Below are 25,269 nucleotides of genomic sequence, written 5' to 3'. Positions count from 1 at the left end.
TTCAGCAAAAGCTCAATGATTCTTCAAAATCATGTGTTCTAGCTAATTGGTTTGTTGGGTTTTGTGTTTTTTGTGTGTGTGTGGGTTGGTTTTTTTTTTTGCTAAGTCTCAAGAAGGCTGCATCTAGAACTCAAGCCAGTCTCATATGGTTTACAGCCTCAAGCCCTGGATATCCCTAGCAAACAGCTAATGCTTTCTATTTAAAATTACATAGGTAGGTTATAATCTATCATGATTATGATCATAGAGGCCAGCAGCTCTCCTACAATAATATGGTGGATCAGCTAAGTAATTGGATAATTCCTAACCTCCTCCAACTTTCTCCCATTCTTTCCTCTACAATAACTTGGACCATGTGCAAAGACTAAAAACCGAACAGAAAAACGTCCAACTTGGCTCTGTAACATATTTAACTCTATACAGAACTCTGTGTAGCAACATATTGCTGTAACCCGCCTAGAACTCTTAACTAATGAGGATTCAGCGGGATATAAGATTGTACCTAACATAACAATAATCCAAGTTAATTTCAAAATTTGTTATATCGCTTACCATAATTCTAAGCAGTGCATAGGTTTCATAAAAAAATGGGGTTATATATACAATTATAAACCATAGCACGTGTAACTAGTGAAAGCATGTGCGAGACACGTACTGCAATGAGGAAAAAAAGATTTCCGATAGGATAATTTTATTAAAAATAAAAATGGGTCGCCAAGCTTCTGCAGAAGGTATATTCAGGGTGTAAGTTCTGTAAGGATTTCCGTTACCGAGATGCATGACCTTACATTTCTTGGCGTTGAAGCCCAACTGCCAGATCGAGGACCAACTTTCTAAAGTGCGCAGGTCTTGCTCCATAGCATCCTGTAGATTATAGCCGTTTACTATATTAGCAATATAGTAAACGGCTATAATCTACAGGATGCTATGGAGCAAGACCTGCGTACTTTAGAAAGTTGGTCCTCGATCTGGCAGCTGGGCTTCAACGCCAAGAAATGTAAGGTCATGCATCTCGGTAACGGAAATCCTTACAGAACTTACACCCTGAATGGAGAAACTTTAACCAGGACTACGGCAGAACGAGACTTAGGAGTAATCATCAGTGCTGACATGAAAGCAGCCACTCAAGTGGAGAAGGCTTCATCTAAAGCACGGCAGATGATAGGTTGTATCAAGAGAAGCTTTGTCAACAGGAAGCCTGAAGTCATGATGCCATTGTACAGAACCATGGTGAGACCTCATCTGGAATACTGTGTGCAATTTTGGAGGCCACATTACCGTAAAGATGTGCTCAGAATTGAGTCGGTTCAGCGGATGGCCACCAGGATGGTCTCGGGGCTAAAGGATCTCCCGTACGAAGAAAGACTGAGCAAATTGCAGCTCTACACTCTCGAAGAGCGTAGGGAGAGGGGAGACATGATTGAGACATTTAAGTACATCACAAGACGGGTCGAGGTGGAAGATGATATCTTTCTTCTGAAGGGACCCTCGACCACAAGAGGTCATTCGCTCAAACTCAGGGGAGGGAAGTTTCGTGGTGACGCCAGGAAGTACTTCTTCACAGAGAGAGTGATTGAGCATTGGAACAAGCTTCCAGTGCAGGTGATCGAGGCACGCAGCATCTCAGACTTCAAGAATAAATGGGATACCTATGTGGGATCCCTACGAGGGTCACGCCAAGGGATAGGGTCTCCAGGGTACAGACTTGAAAGAACGGGTCAGTAGAGTGGCAGTAGTTACAATTATACTTAAGGGGGTCATTAGACTTAATAGGGAGGGTCAATAGTGTGGGCAGACTTGATGGGCTGTAGCCCTTATCTGCCGTCATCTTTCTATGTTTCTAAAATGCCCCGTACGCTAGCCGCTACCGCCTCCTTTTAAGCAGGCGGTCACTTTTCAGCTAGCGCGCGCTAAACTTGTACGTGCGCTAAAAACGCTAGCGAACCTTAGTAAAAGGAGCCCTTACTTTCTTTGCATGCAAACGTCTGCCCCCCAATAATGCTGCTGCTCAGATCAGATAAAATTAGAGCATACACAAGCTACATGTGCATGAACTTTATGTACATATAATCCAAATACAGTACTTTTGCAAAACATTATTTCCATGTACAGAGTTGTACCAAGGAATCCGAGAGCAGTGTCGCTGCAAAGGTGAAGGTGTGCAAAAATTGCTCCTGGGCCACCATCTATTCTCGCCGACAAGGGCAAAGCAGACTGGGCACAGGCATCAGTGGGCAACTTCTCTGGATGCAAGCGTAGCTCTGTATGGTCTTGTCTGCCTGTAAAACACCGTTTTTGCTTGTGGAAATGCCTTTCAGAATCACTCCCCAGGCAGAATAAAACACTATAAAACAGTGGTCTCAAACTCGCGGCCCGGGGGCCACATGCGGGCCCGCCAGGTCCTATTTTGAGGCCTTCGGTATATTTATCATGATCAAAAAGTAAAATAAAACCGTTTTGATCATATGTCTCTTTACCTATAAATTACAATATTATTATTAAGACTTAGCCAAAAGGAAAGATTTATAAACTATAAAGAGTTTTACCTCATGCAAAATTGTCATTTCTTTAATAAGAAGAAATTAATTATTCTTTCTGCGGCCCTCCAAGTACCTACAAATCCAAAATGTGGCCCTGCAAAGGGTTTGAGTTTGAGACCACTGCTATAAAACTATAAGAAACCTGCTTGCAACTAGAACAGTGGACCAAATAGAAGATGCATGGCTTTGATCTCCTCTACTGGTTTAACAGTTTTCTGCGATCTCAGATCTATCAGGTTACAAGAGATGACATTTTCTCTCATAGTATACCATGTAGGGTTTCTCTGGGGTCTCTCCTTTTCCCTTCCCTCTTTAACATCTACCTTTCTTCATTGAGTGAAATGGTGTGGTGGCCGCGTAGGTCTACTTGCCAAGGTAATATAAAGAAATAAAACAAACAAAAAAAAAACCCAAAGGAAATAAGGTAATACCTTTTTTATTGGACTAAATTGATGCATTTTATGCTGAGCTTTCGAAGGTAACCCTTCTTCTTCAGATCAGAGTTTGTTTAAGGAGTACACCTGGTAAAAATAATGCATCTTATAGCACAGTTACTAGGGGATTAACATTTATCTGCTGTTTCTGTTTGCAAGAAGCAATGAAGGGAAAGAATTCCTGTTTTGCAATTATTGAAACCCTAAGATGCCAGCTTTCCTCAGCTCAAGCAAGAAAAAACAATTGCTCAGGAAAATAGCTACAAGAGCTTGCCAGGAAATGCATTCACCTGGTTAATGGAAACGTGAACATAAATCCTACCAAAAATGCTTAGGTACTTGCATGCACAATAGGTTCTTTTTCACTCAGAGGGTGGTGGACACATGGAACGCGCTCCCGGAGGCTGTGATAGGCCAGAGCACGCTACAGGGGTTCAAGGAGGGTCTAGATAGGTTCCTAAAAGAAAAGGGGATTGAGGGGTATAGATAGAAGTAGAGGTAGGATATAGGAATAGTCAGTGACCACTTCACAGGTCATGGACCTGATGGGCCGCCGCGGGAGCGGACCGCTGGGCATGATGGACCTCTGGTCTGACCCAGTGGAGACAACTTCTTATGTTCTTAGGTAACTCATCCCACTGCCACCCGCACTCATTGAAACTCATCCCACATCATAGCTATCCAGATTCCAGTAGTATCGCAAAGTTTGATCAAGGGTAGGACACAGATGCTCTGTCTCAACTTGCTTTTTTTCTGCCAGGTCACCAACCTAGAACCTTGCTTCCTTTTCTTCACCATCACTGGAATGGAAGAATGAGGCTGCTGCTGGCTCCTAGCTCCATATCATTTCGTTTCAAGAAAATCAGCACCAGTAGCACATCTTCCAAAGTCAGCTGAGGGACCACTATTTAGAACTAAACACTGAAGCAGTAGCAGTAGCATAGTAAGGGGGGGTGAGGGGGTCAGTCCGCACCAGGCGCCATGTTGGTGGGGGCACTGTACCCCTTCTCCTCTCTGCCCCCCCCCACACTTCCCAATCCCCTTCCTCCATACTTCCAGTTGAAGTTGCTGTTTGTGGCGGCCAACAACAAGCTCATTGCGACCCCGTCAACTCTCGCGCTGACGCCACTTCCGGGTGTCGCACATAGGAAGTGACATCAGAAGGAGAGCCAATGGGGTCGCGAGGAGCACGTTGTTGAATGCTCCGAGCAACAACTTCAACAACTAGAGGTACGGAGGAAGGAGAGGACATGAGAGCAGGGGGAGGGGCGCCACTGCCCCAGGCGCCCCTCTCCCTTGCTACACCACTGCACTGAAGTACCTGAAAAGTGTTATGGGTCAGCATACGAGCATTCCCATTTGTAATACTGTGAGGATTCTCTACGTTAATGAGCATTCCCAGGTTGGCGTACTACAGAAGAAGTTGTGTGTGAACACTTCCCGTCTAACATGAACTTTACAATGCACCAACAAATTGGACTGTTTGAACATACAAACACAAATCTGGCAGACTGCCTGATTCTGACTTACCCACACTCGTAGGGAATACTTCCTCGTTGTTGATTTGCACCTCAATCCAGTCCATAAGGAGATTCATGTACTGAGGTGCTGGCAAAGCAGTAGGCTTCTTGTATTTGAGATCATCCTGCCACCTGTACTCATATTTTGGGCCCCCACACATCACTGGACAGGTCCTTTCCGTGCAGAACTCACAGATAGTGCCATAGATCAAGTTGATCCTATTGAAGAAGTCAACTACATGAACTGCCACCCAATCATTCAGGTCTTCCCCATTGGGGAGCTGTACTGCAGCTTTCAAGTCTACCCCTGAGTTAAGCGAGGCCTGAGCACGTTTATGGAGCTCAAATCTTTGGGTTCCTGGCTCAAATTTGCGCTTGGGCCGAAAAGTCTTGTCCTTGTTAAAAACTTGTTTTAGTCCAATTGACATGTTCTTTATCGGTTTGCAGATTATTACCAATCTTTTCCTCTCCAAAAACTTGATGAGCTTGTGGTACAGGTCCAATGACTCAGTCCTTTGAGACTTTTGAATGCTGCTAAGCAGATCTCCAGCTCTTCTCCTTGAAAGCTTGCCCAGACAACCTCATGTCTTGGTGTTGAAGAACACTAAACTGAAAGACAGACATGTATAAGAACCCAAAGCTGAATTAAAACACTAAGGGGTCCTTTTATCAAGCCGTGCTAGCAGGGTTAGCGCTGACATTTCATCACGCGTTAACCCCCGCGGCCAGCTAAAAATCTAATGCCTGCTCAATGCAGGCGTTAGCAGCTAACGCGGCAGGCGGTTTAACGTGCGGTATTATACGTGTTAAACCCCTACCGCTGCTTGATAAAAAGGACCCCAAGCAGTCCTTTTACTAATGTGCGGTAGCTGATTTAGCAAGCGCTAAATGCTAACGCGTCCATTGGATATAATGGACGCAGTCACACGCGTTAGCATTTACCGCGCACTAATTTTTAATGCACGCTAAATCAGCTAGTGTGCCTTAGTAAAAGGACCCCCAAGTTTTATCTTACATAACAAAACAACAATTTCTGAACATAGCTTTGCAATTAAATGAGGTATTCCCTGAAATAAAACTTTTACCAAGAATGTATATATTCAAATGAGGTAACTTGATGCTATGCTATAGAAAGAACATAACTACAGCCTAGAGAATTCTACACATAAAAAAACTGTAAATTCTGTACAAAAATTTAAAATTCTCTATATATTTAATTTTCAAAAGGGTGACTACAATAAAATGGGGAAAATGGTAACAAGGAACTATAAATGTCAGTGGCAATGGTTAGGACTGTAAACCAGGTGTGGATGTTAAAAAATTTTTTTTTTAAAAACTACTATCATGGAAGGCCTGACCATATGTATTCCACGTATTAATACGTATTAACAAAGGTGGAAAGAAGAGAAAACTAGAGCCAGCCTAGTTAAAAGGTGAAGTGAAAGAGGCTATTAGACCAAAAAAAAAATCCTGTAAAGAATGGAAAAAGGATCCAAATGAAGGAAATAAGAAGAGACATAAGAATTGGCAAGCTAGATGCAATGACTTGCCAAAGAGGCAAAACCTCATAGTAACAATTTTTTAGGTACATCAGAAGTAGAAAACCTGTGAGCGAATATGTGGGACCATTGGATGATAAATGAGCAAAAGGGCTGCTCAGGGAGAATAAGGCCTTAGCGGAGAGACTGAATGAATTATTTGCTTCAGTCTTTACGGAAGAAGATGTAAGAGATCTACTTGAACCGAAAATGATTTTCAAGGGTGATGATGTGGAGGAACTGAAATAAATCTCAGTGAGCATGGAAGATGTACTAAGCGAAATTGCCAAGATAAAAGAGTGATAGATCACCTGGATACTGAAAGAACTCAAAAATAAAATTGTTTATCTGCTGTTAGTGATCTGTAACCTGTTACTAAAATCGTCTGTAGTACCTGAAGATTGGTGGGTGGCTAATACTGGGCCAATTACAGACCAGTAAGCATGACTTCAGGGCTGGGTAAAATAGTGAAAACAATTATAAAAAATAAAATTGTGGAACACAGACAAACATGATTTAATGGGACAAAGTCAGCATGGGTTCAGCCAAGGGAGGTCTTGCCTTGCCAATTTGCTTGACTTCTTTGAAAGTGTTAATAAACATGTGGATAAAGGTGTAGTGTATCTAGATTTTCAGAAAGCTTTTGACAAAGTTGCTCATGAGAGGCTCCTGACAAAATTAAAGAGTCATGGGATAGAAGGCAATATTCACTTGTGGATTAAGAACCGCTTAAATGGCCATTTTTCTCAATGGAGGAGAATAAATAGTGGCTTGCCACAGGGATCCATATTGGGACTGGTGTTATTTATAAACAATCTGGAAATTGGAACAAGCGAGATGATTAAGTCTGCAGAAGAACTAAACTGTTAAAAGTAGATAAAGTGCATGCAAACTATAAAAAATTGTAGGCAGACCTTAGGAAATTGGAAGAATGGACACCCAAATGGCAGATGAAATTTAATGTGGACATATGCAAAGCGATGCACATTGAGAAGAATAACCCAAATTATAGCTACTAGATGCTAGGGTCCACTTTGGGGGTTAGAGCCCAAGAAAAAGATCACAGTATCATTGTAGACAATTCACTGAAACCTTTTGTCCAATGTGTGGGGTGGCCAAAAAAGCAAACAAGATGCTATGAATTATTAGAAAAGGAATGGTAAACAAGACTAACGGCTTCTTCTACGAAACTATGCTAGCAGTTTCTAGCGTGGGGAGCCACGGTGAATGGCCTGCGCTGCTCCCGACACTCATATGAACTCAATGAGCGTCGGGAGCAGCATGGGCTATTCAACGCAACTCTCTGTGCTCTTTCTGCGCTAAAAACCGCTAGCTCGGTTTCGTAGAAGAGGGGATAAGAATGTTATAATGCCTCTGTATCACTCCATGGTGCGACCTCATCTTGAGTATTGCATTCAATTCTGGTTACCTTATCTCAAAAAAGATATAGCAGAACTAGAAAAGGTTCAAAGAAGAATGGCCAAGATGATAAAGGAGACAGAACTGCTCTTACATGAAAAAAAGAGTAAAGAGAATAGGGCTCATCAGCTTGGAAAAGAGACAATGGAGGGAAATATGACTGAAGTCTACAAAATCCTGAACGGAGTAGAACGGGTACTAGTGAATCGATTTTTTATTCTATCCAAAAATTTTAAAGACTAGGGAACACTTGATGAAGTTACAGGGAAATACTTTTAAAACCAATAAGAGGAAATATTTTTTCACTCGGAGAATAGTTAAGCTCTGGAACGTGTTGCCAGAGAATGTGGTAAGAGCGAATAGTGTAGCTGGTTTTAAGGAAGGTTTATACACGTTCCTGGAGAAAAGTCCATAGTCTGTTATTGAGAAAGACATGGGGGAACATAAGAACATAAGAAGTTGCCTCCACTGGGTCTGACCAGAGGTCCATCTCGCCCAGCGGTCCGCTCCCGCGGCGGCCCATCAGGTCTATGACCTGTGGTTTCTGACCACTTCTATGACCTACCTCTAATTCTATCTGTACCCCTCAATCCCCTTGTCCTCCAGGAACCTATCCAAACCTTCCTTGAACCCCTGTAAAGTGCTCTGGCCTATCACATCCTCCGGACAAGCCACTGCTTGTCCTGGCTCGGTAGCATGGAATATTGCTACTATTTGGGTTTTTTGTCAGTTGTGACCTGGATTGGCCAACGTGAAGATGGGATAATGGGATAGATGGACCATTGATCTGACCCAGTAAGGCTATTCTTATTTTTTTTTTTGTAAATATTTTGTACAGAATTAACCTATGACAAATTAATCTTCCCACTCCCTCAGCAATATTGCCCTTAAGGTTCTATCCTCCCCAGTTCTCAGTTGTCCAACCTAGGTTGAACCCATTTGCCTCTCCTGGCAGGTTCAACCCCCAGATACATCTGTTCCTTTTCCAGGGTAAACACCTCTCAGCTTTTTGCTGCCACCTAAATCTTTCTCCCTACTCTACCCCACACCTCTTTGTTCCCTCCACAGTTTTCTCTCCTCACCCCTCAGCCTTCTCACCAAACCCCCGCTGGAAGTCTCGACAACCATTTTTAACATAGAGAGCAAGTGAGGATCAATCTTGTTCCAATGTGCTACTAGACTGCCAGGGAAGCAAGGTGAGGCCTGGGGTTGGGGGTCATGTAGAGGGGAAGAAGAGGGAGAGGAACACTGCCCATTTGTGGGGAATGGACACACTTGCATGCTATAGCAGGGTGGGGGTCTGCCAGTTCAGAGGGGTGGGGGAAGCTGCTGACAGCAGGAAAACCCTGCCAGTTTGAGGGGAGGAAGCCTGGCAGCATCGGTGTCAGTGGAGAAGGGAGATTAGTAGGAGGGAAGAAGCATGGGTGGTAGGGGAGGAATGGTAATATATAAAAACTCTTGGTTTATATTCAAAATACCATTTTTCCCCTAAAAAGAGGGGCAAAAATGATATATCGGTTTATATTCAGATGGGTTTATATTCAAGCATATACAGTACATACATAGAAGGCATACCCAAAATTAACTTTTGGCAACAACATAGAACACAGTTAATCAGTAAATCTAGAGTTAAGTAGCTAGTACCATCTGCACAATCTCAAAATGGAACCACCACTTAGCTTCCAAAGGCACATGAAAAAAATGGTTCTTCAAATGAATCCCAAATTTCTTACATGATACTTCAGCCCTCATAAGCCACGGGGAGCCTACTCCATAAAATGGAGCTAGAAAAAAATGTCTTTTCATGTTGTTTCTAATTTAGTTGTAGAAGAAGAAACTAGCACCATTTTGTATTTTCAATCAATCAATGCAGAGATCTGGTAGGCACATATGGTATTATTAAAGTTGTCACATTCTCGCTGGAATACCTTGCTAGATGTACAAAAAGATGATTTTTGATTATCGGCACTTGAACGTCCTGGCAATTAGAGGTAGATTAAAGGTATTTTGTTTTGAATTTAAGTGGAATATGTTAGGTTTGGAATATGTGTATCACAGTATTGTGTTCAGTTGCACAGCCAGATAGCTGATTGGGTGGGTGGAGTGGAGTCCAAAGTGGATGGGTGAGGGGTGGCAGAGACCAAAGTGGATGGGTGAGGGGTGGGGGGTGGCAGAGTCCAAAGTGGATGGGTGAGGGGTGGCAGAGACCAAAGTGGATTGGTGAGGGGTGGGGGGTTGCAGAGTCCAAAGTGGATGGGTGAGGGGTGGGGGTGTGGCAGAGTCCAAAGTGGATGGGTGAGGGGTGGCAGAGTCCAAAGTAGATGGGTACTAAATTTTCTCTATCCACCACGCCGAAATGCAAACCAAATAACTGATCTAGCAGAGATTTCCCAAGCCCCACCAGCTGAAGTCCTCTTCCTTCAGTTCAGCAGCCAGATCTCTCCAAGCTCTGCAGCCGATGGCAACTCAGGGATACTTCTGTCTGCATGACTGAAGAAGGAGGATGAAAAGGTGGTCTTCAGCTCATAGGGCTTCAGGATCCCTAACCAGCCATAGTAATGGATAGGGTTACCAGATGTCCGGATTTCCTGGGACGGCTTTTCAAATCCCGGCACATTGGGTTTTGAAAAGCTCCCGACGTTGGGAACGTGTGAATGCAAAGCGTGACATCATTGCGTCGCATCTGTGCATGCACGGATGCTGCCCTGACGCACGAACAGGTTATGGGGTGAAACTGGGGGTGTGGCTGGAGCGTGGCGCGGATGGAACTGGGTGGGCCTGGGGAGGGCGTGGCCATGGGTCTGGATTTTCCTTCAGGAAAATCTGGTAACCCTAGAAAAGGAGGTGGCTAATTTTGGTAGGTCCTGGATCCAGGACCATCTATGGCTCTGCCTTGGATTACGTTTAGTACAAAAAAAAAAGCACTTCTGTTTTTGTTTCTCCAGTGTTGCAGTAATTTCTTGGGGCTCCCAGTTCAATTTTGGTCTTCATATTTCTATTTGCAATCCCTTGCTCTGTATTTGGTTAAGGATTGTCCGTGTTTTGTGTGTGGTAATAATGGCAGGTTGGAAATTGATCCCATGACCTCTGGGTGCAGAGGCAGCAGCTCTACCACTAGACCACTCCAAATATCTAGTTATTTCCTTATGCCGCAGTGTTTTTAGCACAAAAAATGTCTAAGTGTAAGCAAACAATTTTAGCTTATTTCCTTTGGTATGTGCAAATACATGTCCAGAAAAAAATAAAAAGATAAATGAAGAACAGTCCCTCTTATTAATTTAATGTGATTACCACTCTCCAAATAATCCCCTCTGGTTGTGACTATTTGTTTATGAATATGTCTCTTCAAAGTTTTGACTGCAAGAGGTCACAAGACATCCTACCTAGTCTAAGGTACTATGCCAGCCAATATTTTTGAAGTCTGCAGGAGTTGTGATGTAAGAAAGTAAAAACTCCCCCACCTCTAGTGTGAAAATGAGGTCATGATACAGTGATGGAGCTCCTCTGTGTGACCAGGTGAAATTTGCATTAAGGTTTGAAAATCCACTGGTTACATGTGCCCCCTCTTCTTCCTACCACTCCTATCCCCCACACACCCCACCTTTCTACAGGCACTGCCTTTAAGAATAACCGTTAAAGCAAAAAGGATCAGAGTTTGAATAAACTGTTTGCTATTGCCTCCAGAAAGAAATTACAAATTCTACTGAGTTTATCAGTTTATCCATAAACAGCAATTTTCAGTGGGCACATAGCATCTAGATTCTTAGAATTCCAACATGCCACATTCCGCCCTTACCAAGTCTTGCTGTCAAAACTTGCAGGTCCCAACTCGAACTTCAGCCAGTCAATGAGAAATTCTTAGTATTTCACACTTTAAAGAATAAAAGTAGTCCTACATTTATTTATTTTATACCAAATTTGGTTTTCTACCTTCCATCATAAATCATAAAAACAACAAGTTATAAATCATTACATTCACAGGGGTAATAATGAAAGTCCCTTCTGTGAGAAAAATGCTGTTTTACCCATGGAACTGGGCCTTCTGATTAATGATTGCCCTGGATGTAGGTAAAATTATGCGCAATATGGAACAATGTGTGTACTTTTAACCCTTTCAGGACCATAAGGATCGTAGGCCAATTTTTGTGGTTTTGACGACATTTTTATGGTAAAAAGGGCTTGCAGATGCCAAAAAATTGATTTTTTTTGTGAAATATCATTATTTTTATTTTAAAAAATCACACTTCTGGCTTATGGACAGTGTGGCAAGTGAATCTTCTCGTCAATCTAGCAACGACGCTAATGAATGAATGTCGGAACCAGTTTGTTTACATAAAGGCAGTATCATATGGAATCCGTACATATCAAATTTAGAACTGTAGACTATCCCAATCAAAATTTATAGGATTTTAAAGTTATGGGACAAATATGTCCCTTGGTCCTGAAAGGGTTAAATAGGGGGGGAGGGGGGTTCCAGAAGGCAGTCCCAAGGTGGAACGAGGTTGTTTAGTTTTGAATAATCTAAACTTCATGCCTGTTTTTCTATGTAAACAGTATCCACACAGAAAACTGGTGCAATTTTGTGTGTGTGTGCGCACGTACTTTTCCTTAGGTAATAATTAAAACCAGGAGATATGAAGTCAAAGTCGGAGTTGGCATTGTGATCGATAAAAACGTACCGGCTCCAACTCCATTCAAAATTTTTAAAAAATATTACAACATATGATAAATTTATCATTGTATATAGTAAAATGTTTCCTCAAAGAAGAAAAAAAGAAAACATGGTTTGCAGGATAGTTTTCTCCTGATTTTACTATTTAATGGTCTAATGTATTGTGCAGTTTATTGTATATCTTTGTTTAGCAAATTAGCTGTTTCAAGGAGTATCCCCTATGAAAATCAACATTAAATCATCATTCCACTGTTTAGAATAACAATATTACTAATATCATCTATAACCTCAAACATCCACCATTTAGAAAGATCCACCGCCAGCTCTGTTTCTTTCTAAAATGGCGTCATCTCTCAAATCATTTATATACCACCTCATCATCTGACTATCTCTACCAATCACAGAGACTGCAGAGCAAATTGCGTCACTTCTCAAATCAAAGTCATCCAGTCCAGCTCTGCATTAAAGGCCAAAAGGGCTAACTGCATTTAATTCATATATCCATTTCTGCTCATAGTAGTTGGGTAGGAGGGAGGTGGTACTGACAGGTTTAACTACTACTTATCACTTATATAGCACAAGGTGATGAGGGCATGGATAAGTGTTTTGGTAGTGTGCTCAGAGAGGAAGGGTAGGATTTTGGTAATATTATTCAGAAAAAAGTGGCAGGTTTTAATATGTTGTATCTGGGCAGTGAAGGAGAGAGAGAGAGGAGTCAAAGATGACCTCGTTCAGTACATAAATCTGGGAGATTCTCAAAATCTTCTCTTTTCTTAATCCCTCTCATGCAGATGGATGATGTAAAGTCTAGAGCACTGTTATGAGCAGAAACCTGTGTCAAAGCTGCTCTGCTACATCCTATGAAGGAACCCAGGTGGGTTGGGCTATGAGCAATGGGCATGGCCACAATAAAACATACATAATTTTGATTCCAGGAGTTGTCACACTATAAAAAAGTAAATCAACCTACAGTAGAATTCCAGTTAACCAGTATTCAACTAGCCAGCACTCTCAACCAACCAGCACTCTCAGCCAGCACCTCCCCCACCCCTGTCTCCTGTGCTCCTCAGACAACCTCCAAAGTCGTGTGCTCCTGACCTCCCTCCAGCTCCAGAAGCAGCTACGAATCTCCCTCCCTCCGTCCCCTGAAGCAACAGCCGGTCCTGAAAGCACCCCTTCTACCCTCCAGCCCCTGAAACAGCAAAGCCGGTCCTGATAAACCCCCCTTCCTCCCTTACTTACCCAAAGCATCACAGCAGAGGAAAGGCCCTGCCGGGGCTGGCCACAAAGTGCCTGTTTACGGAGCTTCCTCTGCTCACCAGCTGCCGCTACTGCTTCAGGTAAGTGAGGGAGGGTGGGGTGTTGTCTGGACTGGCTGCCATGGATGCTGGACCCATAAGTGTGTGGGGGGAGGAAGGGACATGGATACTGGTTCTGTAGGGTAGAGGGGAAATGAATGAATGCTGGATGGTTGGATAGGGTGGAGTGAGCTTGGACGGCATTTGGAACCTAGGACAATACCAGGTGGACTTACAGTCTATGACCCAGAAATATCAATGAAGAGACAAGTTAATTTAATCATGTATTTTTAATGGGTATAACTAATGAGCAGATTGGATGGACCGTTCAGGTCTTTATCTGCTGTCATTTACTATGTTACTGTGAACCCATAAGAGTGGGAGGGAGAAGGGGGGAAAGAAAGTGACCCAGAAAGAAGGGAAGAACAGATACTGGATCAACAAGTAGAGGTGGGGGGAGGGATGATAGAGTTAGGAAGGGAGATAAAACTATTTTTACAGTAACTCTCAAGCAACCAGAAACTACAGTTATCAGACATCCACCAATCCCCATGGGTGCCGGATAACTGAGAGTCTACTGCACACAATTTGCCATACTGCCTTTCATGAAATAAAAAAAGGCACAACTATTTACAAAAGGAAAGAAATCCTTAAAAATACAAAACAAAACAAAAACAAAAAAAGAAAGAAACCTATATCTCCTATCATAGTCCGCCCTATCAAAGGTCCAAACTAAGCTGCTAAAAGCCAGCTTGAGTAACTAGGTCTTAAACCCACCTAAGAATTAAGACAAACTTACCCCACTATTTACAACCCCAAGGTTATGGGTTCAAACCTACACTGAGCTCCCCTGGCAGAATGGTATAGAAAACTGAACAAATGAATAAATAAATAAAATGATAAAGGGGATGAAATGACTTTCCTATGAGGAAAGGCTAACGAGGTAAAGGCTCTTAAGAAGAAATGACTCAGCGGAGACACGACAGACGTCTATCAAATCATGAACAGAGTGCTTGTTTCATGCCCCCTAGTCCATAAGTTACTAAGTAGTACATTTAAGACAAATCTGACAAAACATTTCTTTACTCATACTGGTATTTATCAAACCGCGGTAGAGCTTTTTACTGCGGGCTGGCGAAGTAAATGCTCAAGACCACAGGTGTCAAAGTCGGTCCTCGAGGGCCACAATCCAGTCAGGTTTTCAGGATTTCCCCAATGAATATGCATGAGATCTATTAGCATACAATGAAAGCAGTGCATGCAAATAGATCTCATGCATATTCATTGGGGAAATCCTGAAAACCCGATTGGATTGCGGCCCTTGAGGGTCTTTGACACCCCTGCTCAAGACGCTCACAGGAATTGAGTGAGCATCTGAGTATTTACTTTGCCATCCCATAGTAAAATGCTCTACCGCGGTTTGATAAAAGGAGCCCCCGATGTGTAATTATGCTCTGGAATTTGTTGCCCAATAATATGGTAAGAGGTTAATGTAGCAGGGTTTAAGAAAAAAAAATTGGACAAGTCCCTGAAAGGAAGTCCTTAAAACATTATTCAGGTGAATTTAGAAAAAATCCACTGCTTATTCTTGGAATAAACAGCATGAAATCTACTTTTTTTTTTTTTTGGGGGGGGAGTGGAATCTTGCCAGGTACTTGTGACCTGGGTTGGCCACTGCTGGAAAGAGGATACTGGGCTTGATGGACCTTCAGTCTGTCCCGATATGGAAATGCTTATTTAACTACTACTGAACATGCATAAGTTAAATTTAAATAAAAAATAAAGTTGAGAAGGAGGCAAGGTAATACTTTGGAAAACAAGGGTAATACTGCTCGCTTAACATTTTTCAAGATCTTGAAGGATGGCCTCTCTGCATGCTACAAAATGATCCTAGTTTCAATCCCTTGTCCTTTACAGCCAATTGGGCCTGGCTAAACTGCAAAGATTCAGGACTTAGGGTGGGAAAGAAGACCGCTGTTGCTATTGCAGAGCTAGGGAAAGAGGTGTCAAAAGCAACATAGGGGAAAAAAAGAGGGAGGAAAGAAGAGAGTAAACAAATTAAATTTTGTGACTCAGAATACGTAGAGCTAGCAAAAAAGCCAGTCAGTGTAGTCAGTTCACAAGAAAAGCAGGAGGCAGAAAAAGTTATGGCACAGCTATTGTTTTAGAAGTCCAATGGTCCCCAAACAGGATAACTCTAATGAATATACATTAACTAGGTCTGCAGTGCCTACGCTTGGCCTAAAAATAACTGCTTAGTTTGCAGATTTAGCTCACCCTGTGAAATACAAGAGAGGATTAGTGGAATTGCTGCTCTGTGCTTTTTCTCCTCTCTTTACGCCACTGTAGGATTTCAGCTGTCAAATAGCTTCACCTCCCCACCCCCCCAGGAAAAAGAAAAGCCTCAATTGTCCCCAAATGTTGAACAAAAGGAACATAAATAGCAGTTTGTTTCAAAACAGCTGCAGTAAAATAAGCAAGAAGAAAACCAAAATAAACATGCAAAGTGGGGAGCTAGCAGCCAAAATGTTTAAACTCCCAAAAGCTAAACCAGCTGAGAGCGGATTTTAAAAGAGCCCTGCTTCAGAGCAGTTACGTCTTGAATAAAATATGGATGTGTGGTGTGAAGGAACCCGGACAGTAAAATTGTAAGCTTGATTCTGCAAAGAATTTTCTCCCATTCAGTGCATCTGGGAAGAAATATGATCAATGGAGGCCCCAGTCGTCTCACTTTTCACGCACACTTCCAGAAGAGGGTTTTTCTTATTCTTTAAGAGTTTACAGTTTATCAGTCTGACAGGTATAAATATTAAGGAAGTCTGATAATTTATCTATTCACAACCTTTGTAAGCCTTTGTTGCATACTATAGTAATCTGCTCATTTCACCCAATGCATTCAAGATCCTGAGAATTGAGCCAGCTTGTACATAATCTGCTCCAGGCTCAGATGGGCTTGTCCCAGCTTGGTGTTTCATCTACATGTGTGACTCAGCTGTTACCCACTTCAAACGGAAATCCAAATCTGCAAGCCAGCTGGATTTGCCAGACTGAGTTTGGTCTGATACAAGTGGAAGGAGTAGCCTAATGGTTAGTTCAGTGAGCCAAGAACCAGTGGAATCAGGTTCAGTTTCTACTGAAGATCCTTGTGACCCTGGGCAAGTCACTTAACCCTCTATTACCTAGGTACAAAACTTAGAATGTGAGTCTATCAGGGACAGAGAAAGTACGTCTGTATACTGCTTTGACTATCACCACTGCAAGCAGAGAGTTCAAAATTTTGAATGGAGTCTTTTCGCCTCTGGTCCCTATTTCTCTTAATTCATTACAAACTACAAGATCAAGAATTTCTCAACTGTATAAACTTTCTTTTTCTTCAATTAAGGGATTAAAGGCATTGGGTTATGTTTCTTGCTCCTTTGTATACATCTTTATCTCTATCTGGAATGAACTACCAGTTGAGATCAGTGTATTGGTCATTGTTGCCTTATTGTTCAGTATATTAAAAAATTTTTCAATAAACATGATTGAACTAAAAAAAAAAAAAAAAAAGAACTACCTTTTCTCTTTATGCCTTTAGAAAATTTCTAAAGACCTTCCTTTTTCAACAACTGTTACAAAAGTAATTTCATCCGAGGAATCAGAATAGCTTCTTCTTATGTATATAAACCAAAAGATTGGATTGGATTGCTATATCAAATCCCATTATCTCCTCCCCCTCTCCTTTAATTACATTACATTAGAGATTTCTATTCTGCCATTACCTTGCGGTTCAAGGCGGATTACAAAAGAGTTATAAATGGTGGGTTATAATGGAAGATCATTGGTGAATTCAAGAGAAGTTGAGGAGAAGAACAGATAGTAACTGTGGGGCGAGAAGAAGGTGGGAGGAGGGAAGGTATTTGTGATGTTAAGAGTGTTTCAGTGATTTCTTGAAGAGTATCGTTTTTATTTCTTTTCACACCAATCATGCATTCTGGCCCCGAGTTGACAACTTGACCAGACTTCTCATGGCCCAAGCAGCATTTATCACCTACTCTAAAACATTTGCAAACAATTTTCCAGCAGTTAGCATCATATAAATACACACACCTGGTCAAATATCACAAGTCAATCCAGTCAAAATGTTGTTAATGGGGGGGTCCATTAAATTGGGATTGAACGCACAATTGTTTGAGATTTTGTCCTCCCCTTTTTATCATTGTAAAACACCTAGAATTTTGGATAAGCGTTTAATCAAATATTAAATAAAAACTTGGAAACTTGGTTAAAGTTGGCAAACCAGTCCTACCAGTGAGTAACCGTAATTTCACAAAAAGCTCTGCTTTTAAGCCCCTATTAATTTATGCAAATGAGGTCCCACAATGTTTCTGCACATGGTCCCGCATTCTCCCAAAATTATTCATAGTCCACCCTGAGAGCTGGATATGTTTCTACTATAATTTATTCAAATCTAGCCAGATGCCACTTTCTCACATCCAGAGGGGCTGATAAATAAGGAAAAATTATGTTCTTACCTGTTAATTTTCTTTCCCTTAGACGCAGCAGATGAATCCAGAGACCAATGGGATAGCTCACATCTACCAGCAGGCGGAGATAGAGAAACTGATTAACAGGTGGCCCTATTGGCTGGCACTCCTCCTGTATCATCAGTATAGCTCCTTGCCCAAGCACACGTAACCAGCAATAGGCATAGCATGTAAAAAACTTCTTACCCATAACAAATCTCAAAATGCAATAATACAGAAAACAACCTGCCATAATAACAAACTGCGAAAGTTGCAAAAGAAAAAACCGAGAGACAATATCCAGAAAGGGTGGGGCTCTGGATTCATCTGCTGCGTCTAAGGGAAAGAAAATTAACAGGTAAGAACATAATTTTTCCTTCCCTAGCAACAGCAGCAGATGAATCCAGAGACCAATGGGATGTAGCAAAGTAATCCTCAATCTGGGTGGGAAGCAAACGCCGTCTCCGCAACAACCAAAGCACAAAACGCCCCTATTGCATGCGCCCCCACTTCCAAGCAGAAATGGGGAGAGAAAGCACGCTCGGAAGACCAATTAGCCGCGAGACAATCTCCTCCAAAGAAAAAAACCTCTGGGCCGAGCCCAAGAAGTAGCCATCGCTCCAGCGGAATGGTCATGAAGTTCTTTCGCCAACCGCTTCCCTGCCAGCAAGCAAGCAAAAAGAATGTCCTCCTGGACCCATTGAGCGATGGAGGCTTCGAACGCCACCAAACGTTTGAGGCGTCCCTTGAAGAATGCAAAAAGGAGATATAAACAACTAAAAGTCGTAAGAAACCGAGCTCACAGAGAACGCTATGTACATATCAAAAAATGCAGTGAATAAAAGCACTGCTCCCAATTTCCCCTCCCAGGAAGAAGGAAGGAAAAGTGAGCATGACATAAAAGAAAGGATGACACCCCCCTAGAAAGAAATAATGGTACCATCCGAACTGATACCCCATATTTCGGAAATCAGAAATAGGAATCCCCGTTGAACAAGGCCTGCAACATAGAAAACTGCAGAGCTGAAGCCATGGCCACAAGAAACCCCATGTTCAACGGCACAGCCCTTTAGAGTCCCAAAAGACAAGGATGAAATGAAGCCTTCGGTATACTGAGAAGAAGTACGTGAAGATTGTACAAACTGGGCTTTCTAAGAGGCGCATGAATATACCGCACTCTGTTTAGGACCTGAACTACATGAAGCTGAGAAGTAAGCGAAGAGCAATATACCTAGCCCTTGTAACAAGCTAAGAATGGCACTAGAAGCTGAAGGGAATTGAACGCTAAGCCCTCGGCAATACACCTGTGCCAAAAAGGAACTCTGGAGTGGTTCAAACGTTAAGAAGCACCCAAGAAAGGAAAAACCTCCAAAAGGAAGCAGAAGCCACAGGAGAAGACGTCCGTAGCACCTGGATAAGAGAAGAAACAACCTGCTTCGCATAATCCTTCCACGTCAGCCAAGATTTTTCAAAAAACTAGGTCGTAATACTAAAGTAGTACAAATATCCATGTTGAACGGACCCTAGGCGAGCAAAGCCGGAGATACCAGGAAACTTCTTAGTCCGGCTGTTGAAAGACTCATCAAATCCGCAAAGTAAGGATGGCGCCGCCAATCCAGAGATTCTACAAATACTGTGCCCGGAAAGCGAGCTCAAGGTGGCAAATCCAAGCCATCGGAAAACACTGAAAAAGAGAAGGCAGAAACGAGAAAGGAGCCATGCAGCTACCCCCTCTAACTCCCACTCCCTGGGCCCGCCGAAGAAGCTAGGAAGCTTAGAATTGAGAGACAAGGCCATGAGGTCTAGGTCAAGCAGATCTCACTTCCATAAAAAGAGCTAGAACGCTTGAGCCACAAATCTCCATATCCAGGATGCAGAAGATTACACTATTACTAACATGCACACTTTCCAGAGCGTACACAGCGCTGTACACTGTAACATACAAGAAATGGGCCATGCTCAGATTCCGCGGAGAGAAAGTCTATCCAAACTCTTATCCTGATCCATAAAAGGATCTGCCAACAGAAGACGAAGATGAGTCCACCCATTGAAGCAGAACAACTTCACCTGCCAATGAGTACAACACTTACTGCCCAAGCAGTAGAGAAATACCCCCATCCTAATACTGACCAAAAGGACCCTCAGCGGCAATCCAGAAGAATGATTTGAAGCTCCAGAAAGGTAGCCTGACCCTGCTCAAGAGCAGAAGAATGAACAAGTACTGAGGCCTCTGAAGACCAGACTCCAGGAGCTGAGGATGGAAGCCACGGAGCCCCCCAACCCGACAGCCCGGGATGGTCAGTGGTCATGAGATAGTCCAGCAAAGACCGAGGCATGCCTTGAAAAGAGAAATCGCGCGGAGCCACCAAATCATACAGAGTGATGCAGGGGAGCATACCAAATAATTGGTGCCCTGAGATACCTGGAACCACCGGAACAAAAGCGACTGCTGTAGCGTAAGAAGGGGAAAGCAAGCCGAAGTCCCCAGTGGAGTCAGCAATATGGATCCCAGAAACTGTACAGAATCCCATACTCTTGGTCATGGTAAGCGAAGAAGAATACCAATCTGAGACCGAGACCCCACGCCGAAGTCTCCGGAAAGAAACACATGTCTCTCCTATATGAATAAAAACATCACCCCGATATACCTATAAATAGTACAGGAGAAAAGAGTGCTGTGCAAATTCAAAGATGCACGTGTAAAGAACTGAGGAAAAGATATCATCCTTTTCATGTCAGTCAAATGGCCCGACTGGAAGTCGTCCGAATCAAGCAGGCAGTCAAGAAGAAATTAGATGAATCGCCTGGTAGCGCCAAAACGGTACCACCGCCCATATCACCTAAAACGTTCGTGAAGCCTTGGGTAGGCAAAATGGCATGTGCCAAAACCGAAAGCGCCACTCCAAGAGAGGTAGGCAAACCAAGTGCCGATTCGGAGTCCATAGAGAAAATGTAAATATACTCCCAGGTTGTCTGCAGAAATGTGTAACCCCGAGAAACTAATTCAGCAGAATGGGATCCAGCCTGCCCAATGCCCCCTATCTCGGGCACCATGCGGTAAGTGGAACAACGTCCCTTAGTTCCCGAAGAACTACAAGAACCATCCTGAGGACCAGTAACACTGAAAAGGGAAACACAAAACATAGAGACTCCAAGAACGAACTGGAAAACCTGAGAATGCAAAGATGCAAGCATCCTGAAAAATCTTCACAGCCCTCTGACCTGACATTATAGTGTCTTTTCCCTCATGAGAAAGCCTGAAGAGTCATTGGAAGAAGTCAAGATCCCCTCAGAATGAAGTGCAGAAGGTCAGGGAATGGCAGAATAAGACTGTAGGATCTGCAAGAAGATTCTCCTAGGAAAAATCAAGGTTCACAATGTAAAGAGGCATATACTGGAACCATGAAAACAGTACTAACCCCATGCAACATGAGCGAAATACGTATGTCCACATAGTGCGTGATCCTCCATGGGTTTGATAGAATAGGTAACTGGCTCCTGGTTAAAAGGAGCTGTACAGCCTTTTCTGTCTGGTTGGGGGGCCCGTCTAGCATGTGCCATGAGAAAATGGTGACAGGAGAAACCAGCGTGATAAGCATGGAAATCTGAAGTCCAGGCCCCCTCAGAAATAGAGAAAGAGAGTCCTGGCTGTAGGAATATGCGCAGTGTCATTATGCCCATAGAGACAGCCCGAACTTGGAAACTGCTTGTACTACCTTTAGGCATAAATATCCTGTGCCACTACTAGACACATGCAGCTCAGCACAGAGGCCCAAACAAGGACAGTTACCAATAGACAAAGGCTCAATCTGCAGGGACCCCAAGAGAGACAATGAGATACCTGTGTGAAATACAGGGCACTATCTTACTGCTGATCTCACTGTGCCGTGAGTTGCCGTATGTCGCCCCAGTCTGGAGACAAACCGAGACTGGGTGACCTAGCACAGGTCAGAGTCTCTCTGGTAAACCCCTTGAGTGCTAACCCCAGAGTTCGATTAAACAAGCAGCTTCCTTCAAGGGAGTACAGCAGGAACACAGACATAGACATATAAAGCTGTCCAAGCTTGTCCCAAAGCTGGTGAAACACATACAACTTGTCTGAACTGGAAAGGAGAGAAGCCCCGGCATACCCTGACCAAAGTCAGCTGGAAACAAACTACCGGAACGCTGCAGCTCTCCCGCCATCGCTGGAGACCCGTGCGCACGCCTGATTCTCGCTGACATGTGGCCGCTGCATCAACGCTCCTAGAAACATAGTCGGATTCGAGCCCCGCAAAATTTACCCTGCCGCGGCTTGCATAGAAAGAAAATCAGACTCGGGGAATAACCAGAAGAACGGCCCACAGCGCCGGAAAAAACATATCCCATCTCATGCGCGCTGCTATAAACCGGCACCTGCACAATCAGCTGCACATGGCCGTGACAAACACTGATGAAAGAGAGCCTCAGAATAAACAGGACTACTGCTGCACTGAAACCCAACAAAGAGAACAAGTACGAGCATGAAATCGCATTGCTACTGCTGCGCTGTAACCAACAAGGAAACAAAGCGCGTGCATGCAAAGGGCGGGAAGTCCCGGCTCCCTCCATGGATTTCTAGTCATAAAACTTAGCCTCAATAAAATATCCATACCTTAAATGTATGATGACCGAACCCACAGTACTAAGACTCCCAAACAGAACCTGAAGTTCAAACAACTGTAAAAGCCAGACATACTCACAGCTTGTTGTTAGGGCCGGTTGAAGCCAGTTTGCAGCAAAAGCATGGCAGAATGTAACAACTGTGGTCTCTTTTTTTTTTTTACAGAGATGGGAAAGAAGAAAAAAATTTGAGACCCAGTCAGACCCTCTAGCAATGGAGGGAGGGTGAGGCAGGGACAAGGGGGGGCCCAAGTGTAACCTCTAAAGCCGGCACCGTTCAGCCGGACACCCCTGTCTCACTGAAGAGAAACCTCAACAGGAGAAAATAAAGTTCCAGCCACAGCCAGAATTCAGGAGCTAGTTGAATAGCGACCTTTTCCTGCTGGGAGATAGAGATTACTGATGAGACAGGAGGAGTGCCAGCCAATAGGACCACCTGTTAATCAGTTTCTCTATCTCCGCCTGCTGGTAGATGTGAGCTATCCCATTGGTCTCTGGATTCATCTGCTGCTGTTGCTAGGGAAATTTCTATTATTTTATTCCACATAAAACCTATAATACAACATCTAGAAATGGATGGGCATGTTAGGTTAATTAAAATCATTCAATAAGTTCATTTTATAGCACGGACAGGGTTTCAGAAGCAGCCTATTCACCTCAACTATCAAGAATCTCTTGGTTTGATCCATGCAGAAGCTCGTTTAAAGACTAACAGTATTTTCCTTGGATTCTACACTGCACCACAAAAAAAGCCTCTGAGGGAAGCCTTTCGAAAGATATTTTTTTATTTAGGAATAAGGGTAAAGTTAAGCAAATCCTAGGAACCAAGAAATTCACTGTGATCAAGGCCTTTCAATTCTGTAAGTACACTTTTCCCTCTGTATTCGCGGTTTCAGCAATTGTGGTTTCCATTATTCACGGTTTTTAGCTTGCTGACTCCTCTCCCCAAATTACATCAGCTTGCATGGAGAAATCAAGTTTCAAGTTTATTAGTATTTTATATACCGCCTATCAAGGTTATCTAAGCGGTTTTTACAATCAGGTACTCAAGCATTTTCGCTGATTCCAAGCATTTACAGAGAGAATCACCGATTCCCAACACTTTCTTCACCTTGTTTTGCCTCTCCTTCAGAAACAGGCCAGGTTTCCCATTATGCTATTCGCGGTTTCACCATATTCACAATGTTTTTTTAATAGAAAACAGCGAATAACATATGAAAAAGTTACTCACGGTTTTTCTGTATTCACGGGTCTGTTAATCCCCTATCACAGCGAATATGGAGGAAGAAGTGTACAGAAACAAACCATTACAAGAGTGCCTGGCCTTGAAATGGGGTTCTTTTCCCACACAAATTGTACAGCTTCGCTGACAACCTAACTATTGTACTTCCGTTACATTCACACATTTCAAATATTTTACAGACATTACCAACGGTGGAGGAGTGGATGAAGGATTATAAACTCAAGCTAAATTCAGAGAAAAACAGATTCTTCCTAGCTTCTCCATTTAAATGTGATGAGAAAAACTTGACTTTAAATGGAATAACTTTCCCACTTGTCTCAACCATTAGGATACTTGGTGTATATTTGGATAGAAATTTATCAATGACTAAACAGGTAGACGCCCAGGTCAGAAAGTGTTATTTTATGTTATGGAAGTTTCGTACCATCAGACCATACTTTGACAATTGATCATTTAGGTCTCCTTTTATGAAACAACGATATCGGTTTCTAGCGCAGGAAGCCGCGCTGAATGGCCCACGCTGCTCCTGACGCTCATAGTAACTCAATGAGCGTCAGGAGCAGCACGGGCCATTCAGCGCGGCTCCCCACGCTAGAAACCGCTATCGCAGTTTCATAAAAGGAGACCTAAATGATTAATTGTCAAAGTAAGGTCCAATCACTTGTTTTGGGAATATTGGATTATTATAACATTTGGGGGGGGGGGTCCTTCAAAAAAATTACTATTGCCAGCGTTTGATATAAAATACCAAGGTATGCTTAATTTTTAGATTAAAAAAAGGCAGATCATATTACAGAGAGCTGCATTGGTTTCCCATTATGTCAAGTGTTGTTTAAATTTGAATGTTTATGTTATAAGGTGGTGCGTGGCAGGGCTCCAGGGTATTTAGTGGATCATTTTAATTTTTCTAGTTTGATGCTCTTTATGTATTTCAATTTTCCATCAGTCAGGGGATGCCATTACAAAAGCTTTCATACTAGACTGCTCTCATATCAAGCACCTACTTGGGATTCTGTCAACTATTTCTTACTTCTACCTTGTATATGAACTTTAGAAAGCAGTGAAAAACTTTATTTGTACGATAATTTTTTCTGACAATCTTATTCTTTCAGTAATTCAATGCCTCATGTTCAGCTTAAAAAAAAAAAATAAAAATTGTCAGCCGCAAGGATCCTCATGGTTTTGCGGTATACAAATACTATGTCATGTTATGTTATAGTGCTTTAACATATGTGATTTTTCTAACTGAATTCTATTTGTCACCCTTAGCAGGGTGTTCTCATCACTAAGAGTAGGTAAACAGCACCTAATTCATCTGGCAACTAGAAAAACAGCACCAGCTGTGTGTCAATCATGCTTAGTTGCCATTTACAGAATTGTGCTTAGCGACACCTATGTAAAACTTTAGATGCTGGAAACGTAGGCGAGGGTTTTAAAGGCCTACATTTCAGGTGCCTAA

At 42.7% G+C, this 25,269-nt stretch overlaps 1 protein-coding gene across 5 annotated transcripts in view; it reads right to left on the bottom strand.

The window, feature by feature from the left end:
* MOB3B (MOB kinase activator 3B) overlaps positions 1-25,269 on the bottom strand; it is a 200,919-nt gene that overhangs the window by 141,147 nt on the left and 34,503 nt on the right. For all 5 annotated transcript variants that reach the window (XM_033919933.1, XM_033919943.1, XM_033919903.1 and 2 more), the window contains exon 2: positions 4,505-5,103. In XM_033919933.1, coding sequence (XP_033775824.1) covers positions 4,505-4,922 — 418 coding nt within the window. In that variant the 5' untranslated portion in view covers positions 4,923-5,103. The remainder of the gene's footprint in view (positions 1-4,504; positions 5,104-25,269) is intronic.

The sequence above is a fragment of the Geotrypetes seraphini genome, chromosome 1 (genome assembly GCF_902459505.1).
Source record: "Geotrypetes seraphini chromosome 1, aGeoSer1.1, whole genome shotgun sequence".
NCBI classification, from domain to species: Eukaryota; Metazoa; Chordata; class Amphibia; order Gymnophiona; family Dermophiidae; genus Geotrypetes; species Geotrypetes seraphini.
This window is presented reverse-complemented; position numbering and strand designations above follow the sequence as displayed.